This window comes from Pipistrellus kuhlii, unplaced genomic scaffold (genome assembly GCF_014108245.1).
Source record: "Pipistrellus kuhlii isolate mPipKuh1 unplaced genomic scaffold, mPipKuh1.p scaffold_m20_p_81, whole genome shotgun sequence".
NCBI classification, from domain to species: domain Eukaryota; kingdom Metazoa; phylum Chordata; class Mammalia; order Chiroptera; family Vespertilionidae; genus Pipistrellus; species Pipistrellus kuhlii.
The window spans coordinates 471,469-487,500 of record NW_023425586.1 but is presented as its reverse complement, the minus strand read 5'-3'; the positions used below and the strand labels follow the sequence as shown (position 1 = coordinate 487,500).

At 64.0% G+C, this 16,032-nt stretch overlaps 1 protein-coding gene across 1 annotated transcript in view; it reads left to right on the top strand.

Moving 5' to 3' along the window:
- NFAM1 (NFAT activating protein with ITAM motif 1) overlaps window positions 1-6,651 on the top strand; it is a 24,774-nt gene extending 18,123 nt beyond the window's left edge. The window contains exons 4-5 of the mRNA XM_045577075.1: window positions 4,808-4,894; window positions 6,208-6,651. Coding sequence (XP_045433031.1) covers window positions 4,808-4,894; window positions 6,208-6,267 — 147 coding nt within the window. The 3' untranslated portion in view covers window positions 6,268-6,651. The remainder of the gene's footprint in view (window positions 1-4,807; window positions 4,895-6,207) is intronic.
- Window positions 6,652-16,032: the final 9,381 nt, after the last annotated feature.

Here is a 16,032-nt window from a genome sequence, read left to right as displayed (position 1 = left end):
GTTGGAGTAATACAGCTTCCCCCCCCCCCATGTTACACCATCTCGTGAACATCTTCCCACGTGAATAATATTCTTCTCCAAGGTCATTTTTGATGAGAGAGACTCCCCTTTGCAGGGAACACCGTTCTCGCCTGTGCTGAGGTTCCGGAGGCTCAGGCAGCCCCGCGGGAGCATGGGGCGGCGGGGCGGGAGCTGGTGCAGTGGCGTGGAGAGGCTGGAAGGTAGAGGGAGGCCACGGGCTTTGCTGGCCACTCCCTACCGGTTGGGACCGGACCTGGGTAGATACGAAAGACATTAATCACAGGGATGATCATGTCAGGAGCCGTTTGTTGAGTACCTACTGTGTGCCAGGCACCGAGTCAGGACTCCCACCGTTAGCTCAGTAATTCTCACAGTGGGGGTTCTGGATACAGGTGTTATCCTCATTTTCATTTTATTTTCTAATCGTCTACTGCTGGCATGTAGACACAGGATTGGTTTTTGTGTATTGACTTTGTGCAGAGGGTGACCTTGCTGAATCCACTCCTGAATTCTAATGGTTTCTGTGTGGATTCCGTTGGATTATCTATGAGCCCAGCCATGCCATCTACGAAAGTGCGAGTTCCATTTCTTCCTTTCTGACCTCATCCCTTTGCGTAGTTTTTCTTGTTATGGGGGTGCTAAGACCCCGGCATGATGGTGAACAGGAGTGCTGACAGCAGGCATCCTTGTCTTGTCCCCTGTCTCTGAGGAAGGAGTTTTGTACATTCCTCCCTGTGGATAGGTTATTGATTTTCAACCTTTATTCTTTTCTAATATATGTACTTAACACTAGGACTTCCCTGTATGTGTGGCTTTAGCTGTATCCCACAAGTTTTTTAAATTTAATATTTTATTTATTTATTTTGAGAGAGAGATTTGTTGTTCCACTTACTTATGCATTCATTGGTTGTTTCTTGTCTATGCCCTGCCTGGGGATCAGTCCTGCACCCTTGGTGTATCAGGAGGATGCCCTAACCAATGCCTGTATCCCGCAGGTTCTGATCTATTTTTATTATCTTTCCGTTTAAATTGTCCATGGGGACTTCCTCCTTGCCTCATGGGCGATTTCAATGTGGTTTGCTTAATTTTCAAATGTTTAATTATTTTCTAGTTATTATTCTGTGTGTCTTTTACATTTCTCACCAATTCCGCTGTGATCAGAGAGTGGATTCTGTGTGGTTTCAATCCTCTGAGGTCTTCTGAGACTTGCTTCCCGGGTCAGCCCGTGTGCCGTGCGTACTTGAAAAGAACTTGCCTTGTACCTGGCTACGCGTTTTATTACATCAGGTTGATGTTGTTAAAATATTACATATATTTTTCTTTAGTCTAATGGGTGTAAAGAGAAGTGAGTTAAAATCTGCCCATATGATTGTAGATTTGTGTATTTCTCCTTTTAATTGTGTCCATTTTTGCTGTTTATTCATGTGGGTAGAACCAACTTCCCTATTAGGCAGCAGGGACGTGGAGTGGGCCAGACAGACGGGCTCAAAGCCCACTCGCTTTGCTCTGAGCTCCGCTCCTTACCAGCTGGCTCTCGGTGCCGTGCTCTGAGGCAGGGCCACTGATCCGCATCACGTGGGCAGCTGTGCCTCCTTCCATCTTAAACTCCTCACCTGGAGCCCACACCCCCCTCCGGCACCCGCTTCCTCTGAGACGCCTGGAGCTGTTAGACTCCCCACGATCAGTGTCTCCTCTCCTTCCCCCCTCCTCTTCCCCAAAACCTCTCTTCTCAGTCACCACTGACCTCCGTGTGGTGAAATCCAGTGGCCAGTTCCTGGTCCTCACCTTCCCTGACCGCCCAGGAGCACCGACCACTGAGTTATCCTTCCTCCCCGACACACTTCCTTCACTCGCTTCTGGAACATTCCACTCTCTCCTAATTGCCCCTCCCCGTACCCCCCCTCATTGCCACACCTCCTCAGCCTCCTTCACTAGCCCTCCCTGCTCCTCCCAGCTCCTCTCAGCTCCTCCCACTCCTCCCACCTCCTCCCACTGGGACCCTGGCCTCTGAGGGGTGCAGTCCTGGGACCCTTTTTCTTTAGTCTTCACTCCCCTCCCTGGGTGATCACGTTCCGCCTCTGGGTTCTGAGACCTCCCACACTCTGATGGCCCCAGGGGCTGTCTCCAGCCCTGGCCTCTCTGACCAACAGGGTCAACTCTCTGGGCCGTCCATGGGCTCCCCTCAGCCCGCCTGGGGTGAGTGGCGGCTCCGGCTGCAGGCCTCGCGGTGCTTGCTTTCCCGCTCACGTCTGATCCGTCAGCACATCTGTCTGAGCACATCCGGAACCCGACCCCGCCGCCCTCCGGCTGCCCGCTCGCGCCCGGAGTCTTACCCTGGTCTCCACCCCCCGCCTGTCAGGGTCCCTGCAGCCCCACCCACCGCAGCGGAGGGATGGGCCCCTTAGACCGGGGTGCCTGGGTCCTCGGAGAAGCAGAAAGCCCTGGCTCAGCCAGGCACGGGGAGCCCCGAGGTGCAGGGCCTGTCTCCCAGGCCAGGGGCTGCAGCGGCCCTACTGTGAGCACCCGCTCCAGAGCGGCCCCTGGGCTGTGGCTCTGCATGGCGACGGGTGGGACCCGGCAGCGGGCCCTGGCGCCGCGGACCCGGGAGCTGGAGGCGGGGAAGCATCCTCAGGGGCCACCTCTCCAAGGCGCTTGTCTCTCAGTCAGTGGCCCAGCCCTGCATGGCCCCCGAGAGTTCCGTTCCCACCCCTCCCGCCTCTTCCTCCCTCCCTCCCTTCTTCTCTCCCTCCCGTCACACTGGCCTTCTTGCTGCTCCCACACACCAGGCACCCCCCTCCCCACGGGCCTCGGTGTTGGCGGGGCCTCTGCTCCCAGTGGCCACTCCCTCACCCCCAGCCCCTGCTCAGACGCCCCTTTGCCAGGAGGCCTTTCCTGGCTCCTTTTAAAGTGCTGCCGGCACTTCCCAGCGGCGATGCAGGTCACACTGGATGAAAGCAGCCGCAGGCCAGGACCTGTCAGTGCTTCCCTGCCAGCTGCTGCCGGCCTGCAGCCCTCCCTGCCCTCCGCCCCAGCGCTCCTGCCAGCACAGCGGCCCGTGGGCCCTGGGCAGGGAGCTCTCCGCCGGCTGGGAAAGCCTCTGGCCGCAGGGAGCATGAGGAGGGGGCCGGAGGCCTGCGTCCCCATCTTGCTCCACACTGAGGGGCTGTGACCTGCGACACCCTTGGGCTTACGTGCCCCATGTGAGCTGGACACGCGGGAGGGGGCAGCCACTGAGGGACCCTTTCCCCCTTCTCTCTGTGGCCAGCGTGGCCAGCGTGGAGGGGCAGCGCGTCCCTGGAGGTCCAGGCCTGGGCGGACAGAGGGGGAGACTCAGGGCCACAAGGCACAGCCACCATTCTCTGACAGGGAAGCGCAGGCCTTGGCTTCTCCTGGGGCAGCCCCGGCAGTACCAGTCATAGCCCCCCGGGCACAGGGCAGCGCCCACACTGCCGTCAGGTGGAGGGTGTCCGGCCTCCAGCTGCCCCCAGGCACTGCTGCCTGAAGTCGGGACTGGAGTCTGAGCTGGCCCCCACTCCCAAGACCCGCCTCTCTCTGGCTCTGAGGCCCTGGAAGTGGTCCCCAGGGCCACCTTGCCATCGCTGAGTGATGCCCATGACATGCAGGTCTCCCCAGAGCCCGGTGGTTTATTACGCGGCTTTCATGCCCCAGCGCCTCTCGGTGCCTCCCCCTCGCCTCTGCGTCTCCCCCTCTCTTGCCTCAGAGCACCACCTGTCTCTCAGCTGCCTCAGCAACCCCTGCTTGCCTGTTGCCAGGGAAACCACCTCCTTGGCAACCAGCCGGCATCCCTGTGACATGTACACGTGGGAAGGAAAGGTTCCTGCCTCTTGCCGAGGCTGTGGGCAGCTCTGCTCCGGGCCCAGGCAGGGTCCAGGCTGTGACCGCAGAGCGGGGAGGGAGGTGTCAGGCCTCCTTTGAGGCTCATTCAACTGATGACGATTCAACAGTTATTAAGCACCTACTGTTTTCCAGACCCTGTGCGGGGCCCATCATGCACAACATCTCATTTAGTCATGCATTGAGCCTGCAAGATAGATGTGATTGTGCCCATTCTACAGAGGAGAAAACAGAGGCACAGAGAGGCTCGGGTTGCCGCTGGCTGGCAGGTGTCAGAGCTGAGAGTTGAACTAGTCTTGTCTGATTCCAAAGCCCTGGTCCTCTCAGTCCATCCTGAGGGCCCCGCTCAGGCTGCTCCTAGCCGGGCCAGAGTGAGTATAGTCCCAAACACGCGCCCCTAGAGCGAGGAGCCCTCCATGGCATCGATTGGTGCTGTCTCCGAGTGTGCCATGCACAGCCATAGGTTCCGAGACCCAGAGCCTAACCGGGTACAGCTTGATGAGAGAGGAGTGGGACCCCAAAGGGTGCCAGGTCATCTGTGCGTGCGGCTGGGGTGGGCGTTACGGAGGTCTGGATGGTGTGGGGGTGGGGCAGGGCTTTGGGCCAGGGGGTAAGGGTGGCTGGCAGGAGGGCATCATTGCTGCTGTGGCCACGGGTGTCTGCAGTCCGCCGGCTGGAGCCTGGAGGTGGTGTGAGGGAGGTGGCAGGGGGAGGGGCAGAGAGGGGTCCCCTGTGCAAGCATGAAAACGGTGCAGAGAGGGACTGCAGGTGCACAGGGTGGCAGTGTGACCAGGCATGGCATGGAGGGCGAGACGGGCATCCCCTCGCAGACTAGGGCCCAGAGGGTTCTGCCCGTCCTCTGAGCTCTCGCAGCTGCCGGGCCAGGCCCTGCCCCGCGTCCCCGTCCCTCTGACCCTCACGCGTCCTGCAGGCCCTGCAGCGCCAGGACACGGAGATCTACGCCTGCATGCAGAGCGAGGCCGGCAGCCCGCCCGCCAGGAGGACCTTCCTCTCCCAGGTAAGCAGGGGCAGCCAGCCGGCTCCCGAGCTCCGTCTGACCCCTCCCCACCCCGTGTGACGTCGGGGGAAGGGGACCACGGGTGAGCCCTCCCCCGAGGCAGCTGGCCTGGCGCCAAGAGCATGGGAGGTTGGAATCCTGCCCCCCCCCCACCAGCTGGCAGCCCTGCCCGAGGCTACCCTCTGTGCCCGAGGCTGCCCTCTGTGCCCGCGGCTCCTGCCTGTGTGCAGAGGAGCCGGACAGCACGCACCTCACAGGTGTGCCGGGGGCCGGGTGTGCAGTGGGACCCAGCCGCGCCTGGGGCATGTGCGCCATGGTGGCTCCACTGGGCGCAGGGGCGGGTCTGCGCTGGCCAGCCAGGAGTACGGTGTAGTCCTGTAGCTGCCCCCAGGCGGAGGCTGGCTGAAGTGAGGGCCGGAGTCTGCGCTGGTGCCCGCCTGGCCTGGCCTGGCCTGGCCTGGGCAGGGCCCCCTAATTGGCATGCTGGGGCCAAGGCGTTTCATTTAGTCCCGATTCTCTCCCACACCTCAGTGTGCTCATCTGTAAAGTGGGGGAGTGACGCTTGCTACAAAACCGAGCGCCTCTGAATGCAAACGAGTTCCCAGTGAAGTAACCGGCTACAACGGAGACTGGGACCCCGTGCAGCAGGAGGGGCTGTTGGGCGGGGACAGGAGCCACGGGCGGTGGGTAGGCCTGGGCACCTCGGAAGAGCCATCAGGGAGTGAGAGGGGCTGGTGCTCGGTCCCCCGGCCCAGGGGCCCAGGCTGGTGCTGTTCAGTGAATCTCAAAGCTCCTCCTGTCCTAGACCTGACCCCCAAAGATGCCTGGGCCATGCCAGGCGGTGCCCACCCTGGGCCAGGCCTTGGGGCGCTGCCCCGGATGCTGAGACAGGCCCCTGCTCTCCAGGAGCCTCGGGGCTGAAAGAATAGAGTCCCTGACCCAACAGACACGCAGAGACATGATGGCCTGTCTGAGAGGGGGCTCTGGGGGGGCAGACCGGGCTGGGAGGGGTCCTGGGGATGCTGAGCAAGCCCTGCAGGGTGATAGGAGGTTTGGGGGACAGGTGGTGTGGAAGGAACAGCCCGGACAGAGGGAAGAGCGTGCGGGGAGGCCCCGAGGCAGTGAAAGTGGGGTGGGGAGGGGCAGGAGGGCGGAGCAGGGTGGGGAGTGAGGGGAAGAGGCTGGCGAGGAGGGCTTGGGACAGGACAGGCGTTCCTGTCACAGCCACGCAGGCCACAGTTTGCTCCTCTGACAGAACTAGGTTGGTGTGAGTTTGTTCCTTCCCCTCCCGTTGCTTTTCATTTCTTCCCCAGGAGAATGCGCAGCGATGTCAGAGTGAGAGCGAGTTTAACCTGGTCTATGAGAACCTCTAGGGCCAGCTCCGAGGCGGATCCGAGGCTCTGGGGCCGCCCCTCCCTCCAGAGGACTCGATCGGGACCAAGAGTGAGGCCTCAGGGGCGCAGGGCACTCACCCCACATTCCAGCCCTTCCTGCCTGGCCTGCACCCACCCCCGGGGCACCCACCGCGTGTTTCTCACCTCCAGGCCTTTGTCCACTCCGTGCCCTCTGCCCGGTGGGCCCCTCCTCTGTGTTCAGGGGCTCCCGTGGGCCCCCATTCCAGATCCCCCTCGGCCTCTGGGCTCTCTGGGCACCAGGCGGTACCATGGCCCACAAGGCCCCCCGAGACTCAGGAGGGAGCCGGTGAGGGACCCGTGTCGGTGCTGTGCACAGGAGGGGAAATAAAGGAGCAACGGTGACTACCCCTCGCTGCCCCGTCCACCTAGGCCAGAGGCACACGGTGACCCCGGGCTGGCCTCACGGACAGAGCTGGAGGCTGAGCAGGCGGCCGAGTGCCTGGGGCGGGAGCAGGGCGGTCTGGGCTCGGTGGTGAGGAGGGGTCAGGCTTGTCCTGAGCGGGAGGGAGGGGAGAGGGGGGAGGAAAGGGAGAGGTGCTGGCTAAGCTGGAGCTGAACAACCTAAAGCTCTCTGCCCCCCGACAAGGACCCCAAGGCTGTCTCCCCTCTGCCTGGTGCCACCTGCTTCCCCACCCCCTGCTCCTCAAGCATTCTCCACCCTAGGCCTCAGCTGCGCCTCCCTCCACCCTCCGGCCGGCCGGGTCCCCCAAAGCCCCCTTTATCGGCCGTCCTGACCCCGCCCCCCTCCTCTGTCTTATCTGCATCGTCCCGGCCAGGTCCCCGGATGGAGGACAGCCCTCCCTCCCGCCAGCTCTCCATCCTGGTCCAGCGCGATGGTTGGCTGCCTGGGGCCTCCTGCTGGGGGAGGGGTCCCTTCGCGTTGGGAAGCTCAGGCCCCGTGTGTACATGGCCCCTCATTCCACCCCCCGCAGCCCCCTCCCCCCACCTCAGAATGAGTGGAAGCCCATTTCGCAGGAAGTCAGGAGCTAAGGGTCAGATCGCCCAGGCTGTTGGGCTGGCCCTCGGCTTCCCATCGTTTTCTCATTTGTAAAATGGACGAGCCAGTCCTCCCTCCCACCCCCGTCTGCCCCCTCACACACAAACCTTAATGTGTAGGGAGGGTGGGGGGCCGGACCCTGGTAGAGTCTGGGGTGGAGGGTGGCTGGCCTTCCTGGGTCCTCACCTTCCAGTCATCAGCCCCGCAGCGACGCACAGTAACCAGGCTCTGCACCGGGGGAGGCTGATGGAGAGGCCTCTGGCCCCGGAGGCTGCAGCTCAGCAAACCTGTGCTGCCCAGCCAGACGAAGCTGCCCTGCGCAGGCCCATCCAGGTTCTGGCTCCACAGCCTGGGCCGCAGCCAGTGGGCGTGGGCCGAGGGGAGCTGCTGCTCAGGGGGCAGTGACCTCCCGCAGACCAGGAGGCCACTCCCTGGGCCTGGTTCCTTGTCCTCAGCCCCGGGCCCAGGCCCTCTGGCTGGAAACCAGCCTTTAGCAGTGGCTCCGAGGGCAGAGGGAGCCTGGCAGGGTTACCCCCACACCGGGCTGCAGGCCCCAGCAGGCTGCCCTGCCCCACACTCTTCTCCACATGGGTCCTGTCCCCCCTTGTGCTCCCCCTTCCTCCGCTCCCCCTCGCCTGGGACAGAACCCCACTCTCCCGAGGCTTCGGGGCCCTCGGGGACCAGCCAGGCACCGCTGGGAGCAGGCATTGCCAGCAGCTGAGCCTGGCCCAGGGGAAGGCTGGGGAGCCGGGCGGCTTTCATGTGAGCAGGACAGAGGCGGGGAGGGGGGGTGTCAGGGTGAAGTGGGGCTTTGACACGGGCGAGGGTGTGTGTATGGGTGTCGGGGGAAGAGTTCTGGGACTCCAGGTGTGGAGCAAAGGAGACTGAGCACCCTCCCCCCCTCCCCCCCAGGCTGAGAGCCCATGGAGATGGGCTGGTGCAGGGCAGGGGTGAGGGGGTGCAGGTGGCAGAAAGGGGGCGGGGACAGAGAGCTCCTACAGAGCCTGGGTGTGACTGAAAGGGGGGAGAGGAGAGAGGGACCACCTTGACGGTCATTTGGGGCAGGGTGGCTGGGAGCCCCAGTTCCGCCTCTCAGCAGCCATGTCCACTTGAGCTGGGCCTCAGTGACAGTCAGGGTCTCTCAGCGATGCTCAGAGGGGACATGTGGGGAGCCCTGCTCTGCAGAGGCTCAGCGGGTGCAGAGGGCATGGGGTGCGGGGGAGTCCTGGTGTGCCTTCCCTTCCCCACAATCCTTCAGGAAAAGCCGCTGCAGGAGGCAGCGTGGAGGGTCCGGGGCCCCAGGCTCTGTGTGTATGGGGCGGGGGGGGGGGGGGGGGTGCTCAGGAGGGACTAGAGGAGAGAAGGGTGGAGAGAGGCCCTAGGAAGGGAGCCTGATGGGCAGCCCAGACCCTGAGGTGGTGACAGCCACCCGGGGCGGCCTGGGCCTGGAACTGCGGGAGAAGCCCCGGGCAGCCCTGAGGGCCAGGCCTCTGGCGCTGCTGCCCCTGCCCGCCCGGCCCTGCCCCAGTGAGGGGCTCAGTGCTCTCCTGCGGGCCGCCCTTGTGCTCCCGGCACTCCCCACCTCTGCTCCTGGGTCATACCGCCGCTCTCCCAGAGCCTCGGTCTGACACAGTTCTGGTACCTCTGACCCCGGGGGCCCTGCCGGGGCTGGCCCCCCGCCCCCCACCCCGCTCCCCCAGCACCTGCCGGAGAAGCCTCCCTGGAAAGCAAACTGCAGGGCGGGCGTGGGAAGTGCACGGCCCCTCCCAGGCAACATTTCCAGAGGATTCTGCAAAGCTGAGTTTCCATGGGAACACATGCGGGTGCACAGGGAACCCCACCTTCACATCACAGGGCCTTGGCAAGGGGCGGGGTGCTCCGCCGGGCACAGCCCTCACAGACCCGAAACCCAGTTACCGGCAAACGTGCCCTTTTTCTGCCTTCGCTCTGACAGGCCTGCTGCACCCTGAGGTGCCCTGGGTTCCGGGCTGGATTTTACCTCCTCCAGTCGGTCTCTTGGCGGAGTGCTCAGCCAGGAGGGGCTGGCGGGGCGTCTCTGTCCTCCTGGGTGCCAGCGGGTGTCCCTTGTCCACCCATCGGGCCTCCCCAGTCCCCAGTCCAGACCCCAGGAGCTGGGGGCCTGGCAGGAGGCCGGAGACACCTTCCTTCCCAGCCCCCTGACCTGCCGCCCTAACCACAGCCTCCGGCCTTGATGGAGCCTGGGTCAGGCCCGCCCTCTGCACTGGGTGTTAGTCTGTATTTTTAAAAATGTATTTGTATTGACTTCAGAGAGGAAGGGATGGGGGAGAGAGATGGAAACACCAGGGATGAGAGAGAATCATCCATCGGCTGCCTCCTGCACGCCCCCTACTGGGGATCGAGTCCACAACCCGGGCCTGTGCCCTGACTGGGAATCGAACCGTGGCCGCCTGGTTCATAGGTCGACGCTCAACCGCTGGGCCAGGCTGCCAGGCAGTGTGCATTTTTTAACGTATCTGCGCAGGTGAGGTGGGCGTCTATCGCGGAGCAAACAAACCAAGGACAGTGAAATCCCTCCGACGCTCTAGCCACCTCGGATCTTTCCCGGAGCTGACCACTGAGCCACGGGGTGTGTGTCCCTCTGGGCAGGCGGCGGTGGTGGCGCTGACACACGTAAATGCACACACACAGCACGTGACCCGGGCCGCCCTCGCGTGGGGTTCTGGAGCGCTCACACGGCACCTTGCTTTGTGCACGCAGCCCCCGTGGTGGCGGCCTGCGGGGACAGCTCGTCAGAGCCGCGGGCTCGCTCTGCTCCCCGGAGGGACTCACAGGCCCAGGACCCGTCACGGCCGTGGCCGCTGTTCACGTTTCTCAGCGTCTCCAGGGCTGCGGGGCTCCCTGGCAGCTGCCGGCGTGGACGGCTCGCCCAGGCGCTGCGGGGCCTGGGCACCCAGGCGGGGCCGGTCTGCTCCTCCGGCTGTCTCTCCGCAGCATCTCACTCACCCTGCAAACCCCAGTGCAGTGGGGGCTGGGCTCCCCTTTTTTCCAGTGCAGAGAAGCGGACCAGCTAAAGGTCATGTGGCCCAGAGGGGGCGTCGCTGAGCGGCTCCGGCTGTGCACCGTCTCGCTGCCTCCGGGGGCCGGGGGAGGGGGTCTGGGGCGGGGAGGGCGACAGAGGAGCCTCAGAGGGCTGGGTGCACCCAGGGTGGGGGAAGCCTGTGAAGGGATGAGTCTCCTTCCGAGATGGCCTGTCCGCTTACCCTGCTCACACCCGGAGTCTCAGAGCTGCGGGAGCGGGAGCGGGGCGTCCTCCCTCCCCGCCCCGCGGTGGTCCATCTCCTGGGGCAGATGGCGTCAGGGGAGGTGCAGGGCCTGGTCTCAGGCACCTAGACATTTGGATCCCTGGCCTCCCTGGCAGTTTTGGGCGCAGCTCGCCTGCAGGAGTGAGCGCCCTTGGCAGCTGTGTAACTGGGATAACCCGCTGTGATTGGCACAGCTCCTGCGCACAACCCTCCCGCACCTGGAAACCTCGCACAGGCTACATCTGCAGAGGGTTTGATTTTACCGCCGTATGGACCCCCAGGGCCGAGGAGGAGCAGGCTTTCTCTGTCCCCCCCGTGCCCACCCCATCCCCATCCCCAGTGACCTCTGTCCCCCTGTGCCCACCCCATCCCCATCCTCAGTGATCTCTGTCCCCCTGTGCCCACCCCATCCCGATCCCCAGTGACCTCTGACCCCCTGTGCCCACCCCATCCCGATCCCCAGTGATCTCTGTCCCCCTGTGCCCACCCCATCCCGATCCCCAGTGACCTCTGACCCCCTGTGCCCACCCCATCCCGATCCCCAGTGATCTCTGTCCCCCTGTGCCCACCCCATCCCCATCCCCAGTGACCTCTGACCCCCTGTGCCCACCCCATCCCCATCCCCAGTGACCTCTGACCCCCTGTGCCCACACCATCCCGATCCCCAGTGACCTCTGACCCCCTGTGCCCACCCCATCCCGATCCCCAGTGACCTCTGTCCCCCTGTGCCCACCCCATCCCCATCCCCAGTGACCTCTGACCCCCTGTGCCCACCCCATCCCCATCCCCAGTGACCTCTGACCCCCTGTGCCCACCCCATCCCGATCCCCAGTGATCTCTGACCCCCTGTGCCCACCCCATCCCGATCCCCAGTGATCTCTGTCCCCCTGTGCCCACCCCATCCCCATCCCCAGTGATCTCTGACCCCCTGTGCCCACCCCATCCCGATCCCCAGTGATTTCTGTCCCCCTGTGCCCACCCCATCCCCATCCCCATCCCCATCCCCATCCCCAGTGAGGGCCCCAGGCCAGGGGGCCGCGCTGGCCTACCCCACTGCCTCCGCTCAGGACCCTCACCGTGGGGCTCAGCTGACCTAGCTTTCTCCCCAGCCCCCCTCCCTTCCTCCTTCAGCCCCCCAGTCAGTCTCCCCCCACCCCTGCCCTGTGCTCTGGAGCCGGAGCCTCCGGGGAGATGAGTCTGCGTGAACTGATTCAACGAAAGGAGGTCAGACGATGCCTGGGCTGCTTGGAGGGGAGGGTGTTGCAGGGAAGGCTTCACGGAAGAGGTGGCCCTGAGCAGGAATTCCAGCTCGGATTCAGAGGGGGCGTGGGAACACGGATGGGTCTTGGGGTGCCTCGGACCGGAGGGAGCTTGTCAGAAATGAGGCTCCTTGGGGGGCACCTTGCTTGTCTCTGTCTGTGCCTGACTCAGCAGAGGGCTGTGAGCCCCTTGTTGAAGAGTGAGCGCACCTTTTCCTCGCTGGAGATCGAGGGCCGGTTCTTGGCAAAAGAGGGAGAAAGACTCTCCGCCCCCCCCCCGCCCCCGCCCCTCATTTCCAGGAAGGGATCTCTAATTGGCACGTGACCCATCTGACCGTGTGGACGCGGAGACGGCCGTGCCCACAGCTGGAGGCACAGCGATGACGGGGCGGGTTCCAGGAGGCCGGCCCTCCGCCCGGGGGCAGGGCGGGCTCTGTGCGGGGCTGCCGGAGGCCAGGCTGGGCTTCCCCTCCCGGCGCCCCGGCTGCCAGAGGCCCCGGTCGATCGATGCCACGTGCCTGCGGAGCGCCTGTCAGGGCGGTGCTGCTGATTGATCCCAGAAGCCCCTGTCACTGGGGGGGGGGGGGGGGGGGCTCCGCGGCTCTGCCGCGGCCACTGCCGTCCCTGCCTGGCCAGATGGCCTTCCCTCCGCTCCGCTGGCTGCAGGCGAGGCCGGCAGCCCTGACCGTGTGGGGCCTCGGGCCCCCCAGCACCAGCAGAGCTAAGCCGGGGGGGGGGGGGTGCAGGGAGCACCAGAGAAGTCCCCTGTGGGTCCCTCAGGTCCCAGTCACAGCCGCCCCTGAGAGGCTGGTCAGAAGGGGCGGCTCAGGGATGCTCAGGTTCCCTGCACCTGGTTCCCACTGCGGGTCCCGGCTGATCTGGTTTCCTCCCCAGCCCCCTTCCTTCCTCCTTCAGCCCCATTCAGTGTCTCCCCCCCCTGCCCTGTGCTCCGGGAGCCGGAGCCTCCGGGGAGAGGGATTAAAAAGCTCCCTCCTCTGGCCTTCAGGGCCCAGCCTCAATTCCCCAACTTCCTGCAGCGGCCCCACGGGCACTGCCTCCGGGAGGGGAGCCCTCGTGCTGTGTGTGAGGAGGGTGGAGCCCCCGGCTGTGAGGACCAGGCTGTGCAGGAGTGCCAGGGGTGGGGGGCTCAGGTCCAGACAGGAAGATGGCAGCTGTGGGGGCACAGTGAGCCCTGCCTCCGCCTCCGCCTCCTCCCCACCCGCCTCTGCCCGGGCGGTCCTGGCCCTGCTTCCTCCGATGAAGTGAGAGCTGAGCCCGGGGCGGGGGCCCTCACTCTCCTGCCCGTCTCGGTGCTGGAGGCGCAGCTGTCTCTTTCTGGGTTCGAGCCTGGGGCTGGAGATGGTGGGAGCTTCCGGACGCTCCATCCCGGAGCCACTGCCTTCGGGGGCAGCAGCGCCCGCTAGCAGGGATGGCGTTCCTTTCCGAGGTGGTGAGAATGTTCTGGAATCAGATGGTGCTGATGGTTGCACAACCTTGCGACTATGCTAAAAAGCTCTGAATTGTACACTTTAAAAGGGTGGATTTTATGATTTGTGAATTGTATTTCAATAAGAGGAAACAAAATCTGCCCCGTTTAAACACTTTCTGTCAGAGCATACACACATGTGCACACCTCCCTGGGATCAGATCCAGCTCCGCCCTCCACCCCTCCACCCCTCCACCCCTCCACCCCTCCACCCCTCCACCCCTTCACCCCTACACCCCTTCACCCCTCCACCCCCCCCCCTCCCTCCACCTCCACCCCTCCACCCCTCCACCCCTCCTCCCCTCCACCCCTCCACCCCTCCACCCTTCACCCTTTCACCCCTCCACTCCACCCCTCCACCCCTTCACCCCTCCACTCCACCCCGCCACCCCTCCACCCCTCCACCCAACCCCTCCTCCCCTCCACCCCTTCACCCACCCCTCCACCCTCCACCCCACCCTCCACCCCCCCCTCCACCCCTCCATCCCTTCACCCTTTCACCCCTTCACCCCTACACCCCTTCACCCCTACACCCCACCCCTCCTCCCCTCCACCCCTCCACCCCTCCACCCCTCCACCCCTCCACCCCTCCACCCCTTCACCCCTCCACTCCACCCCCTCACCCCTTCACCCCTCCACTCCACCCCTCCACCCCTTCACCCCTCCACTCCACCCCTCCACCCCTTCACCCCTCCACTCCACCCCTTCACCCCTCCACTCCACCCCTCCACCCAACCCCTCCTCCCCTCCACCCCTCCACCCCACCCCTCCTCCCCTCCACCCCTTCACCCCTCCACTCCACCCCTCCACCCCTCCCCTCCACCCCTTCACCCCTCCACTCCACCCCTCCTCCCCTCCTCCCCTCCGCCCCTCCGCCCCTCCGCCCCTCCACCCCTCCACCCCTCCACCCGAGCCGCTCTGCCCTGTCCCTTTTCCTGCCCTTCCTCTGCAGCCTCCCTCAACCTCCAGGCACATGAAGCTCCCTCTGCCTGATCATTAAATGTTTATTAATGAGTTCCACCAGGAGATTGGGAGTTCGATCACTCACCCTGGCATGCGCTGACCACCAGGAGGCAGCATGGAACAAAGGAAGGCCCTGGCCAGCAGCCGGAAGGCCCCATAGGCCCTGATTGCCAGCCAGGTCTAGGGACCCTAGCTGAGCTCAAACTTCGTGCACCGGGCCTCTGGTTTTATAGACAAGGAAACTGAGGACCAGAGAGAGGTAGCATCTTGCCCAAGGCCACACAGCTGGCAGATGGCGCAGCTGAGCTTCGAGCCCCAGAAGGAACTTCCGCGCTGTGCCTTGTGCGGAATAATGCCCACGCCCAAGACGCCGACAGGCTGATCCCTGGAACCCGCGAAAGCCTTTGCAGGGTGCCTGAGGGCCTTGAGGTGGGGAGATTGCCCCTCGTGGTAAGAGGGATGCAGCCGAAGCCGGTTTGGCTCAGTGGATAGAGCGTCGGCCTGCGGACTGAAAGATCCTGAGTTTGATTCTGGTCAAGGGCATGTACTTGGTTGCGGGCATGTCCCCAGTGGGGGTGTGTGCAGGAGGCAGCTGATCGATGATTCTCTCTCATCGATGTTTCCAACTCTATCCCTCTCTCTTCCTCTTTGTAAAAAAATAAAATATATATTTAAAAAACCCAGAGGGATTCAGAGGGAGAGAACAGAAGGCAGAGGCGGTGGGACTTGGAGTCAGAGACTGGCAGCCGCTGCGCTGCTGGCTTGAAGCTGCTGGCTGAGCGTGAGGAAGGGAGCGCCCGGAACGAGGCCTGGAGGCTGGAAAGGCAGCAAGCAGAGCCTCTGGGTGGAGGCGGCCCTGCTGACACCTCGCTGTCCGCCCAGGGGCCTGGCTTCGGACCTCTGGCTTCCGGAGCAGTAAGAGAGTAAGTGTGTGCTGTGCTAAGCCACCAAGCTTGTGGTAACTGGTTACAGAAACCCAGGACACAAACACGCTCTCCCTCCTGAGGCGCCTGTTCAGCCTGCAGGCTGGGGCCTCCTGGGGAGCCCTGGTCCAGGCAGCCCCTCCCCTCCCCCTCCCCCTCCCCCCTCCCCCAGCCCCGCTCCGGAGGCTGCTGTCACAGCGGCCTCTGCTCACCTGACCTTGGCCTCATCTGTCACTCAGCACGGACCTCCCAGGCTAGCACTGACCTCCTCCTCTGCAACTGGGGAGACGCCTGGGGCATGGCAGAGGAGGGAGCTGCCCAAGGCCCCTCAGCCAGCAAGGTTCAAAGCCAGATGTGAACCTGGGCCTGGCTGAATCCAAAGCTGATGTTCCAGCAGCTCCTCTGCCCGTGGACAGACAGACAGGGACCTGAGTGAGTGACAGGCAGGCAGCACAGGGCTCCGGGGAAGCACATTGTGCTAAGTCCCTCCCTTCCTGAGCAAACCGAGGAAGGCTTCCTGGAAGAAGGCCTTGGAGGGTGAGGGTCGCTCAGGGGGAGGACATTAGAACAATGGCTGAGGATGGGGGAGTGAGAGGGCGGGAAAGGTGAGGGGCTCGGTCGGGAGATGACCCCAGGCCCAGATTGTAAGGGCTGTGGACGCAGGCTGAGGCCTGAGGAGCGCAGACACGGGAGCAGGAGAGCCAAATCCCTTCCACTGCGGCTCCGGGGAACGTGGCCTGTTCCAATTTGGAAGCTGCCGAGATAGGCAAAAGCTTAAGGGGCTGGGGCTGTGTCAAGGAGGCGGAGGGTG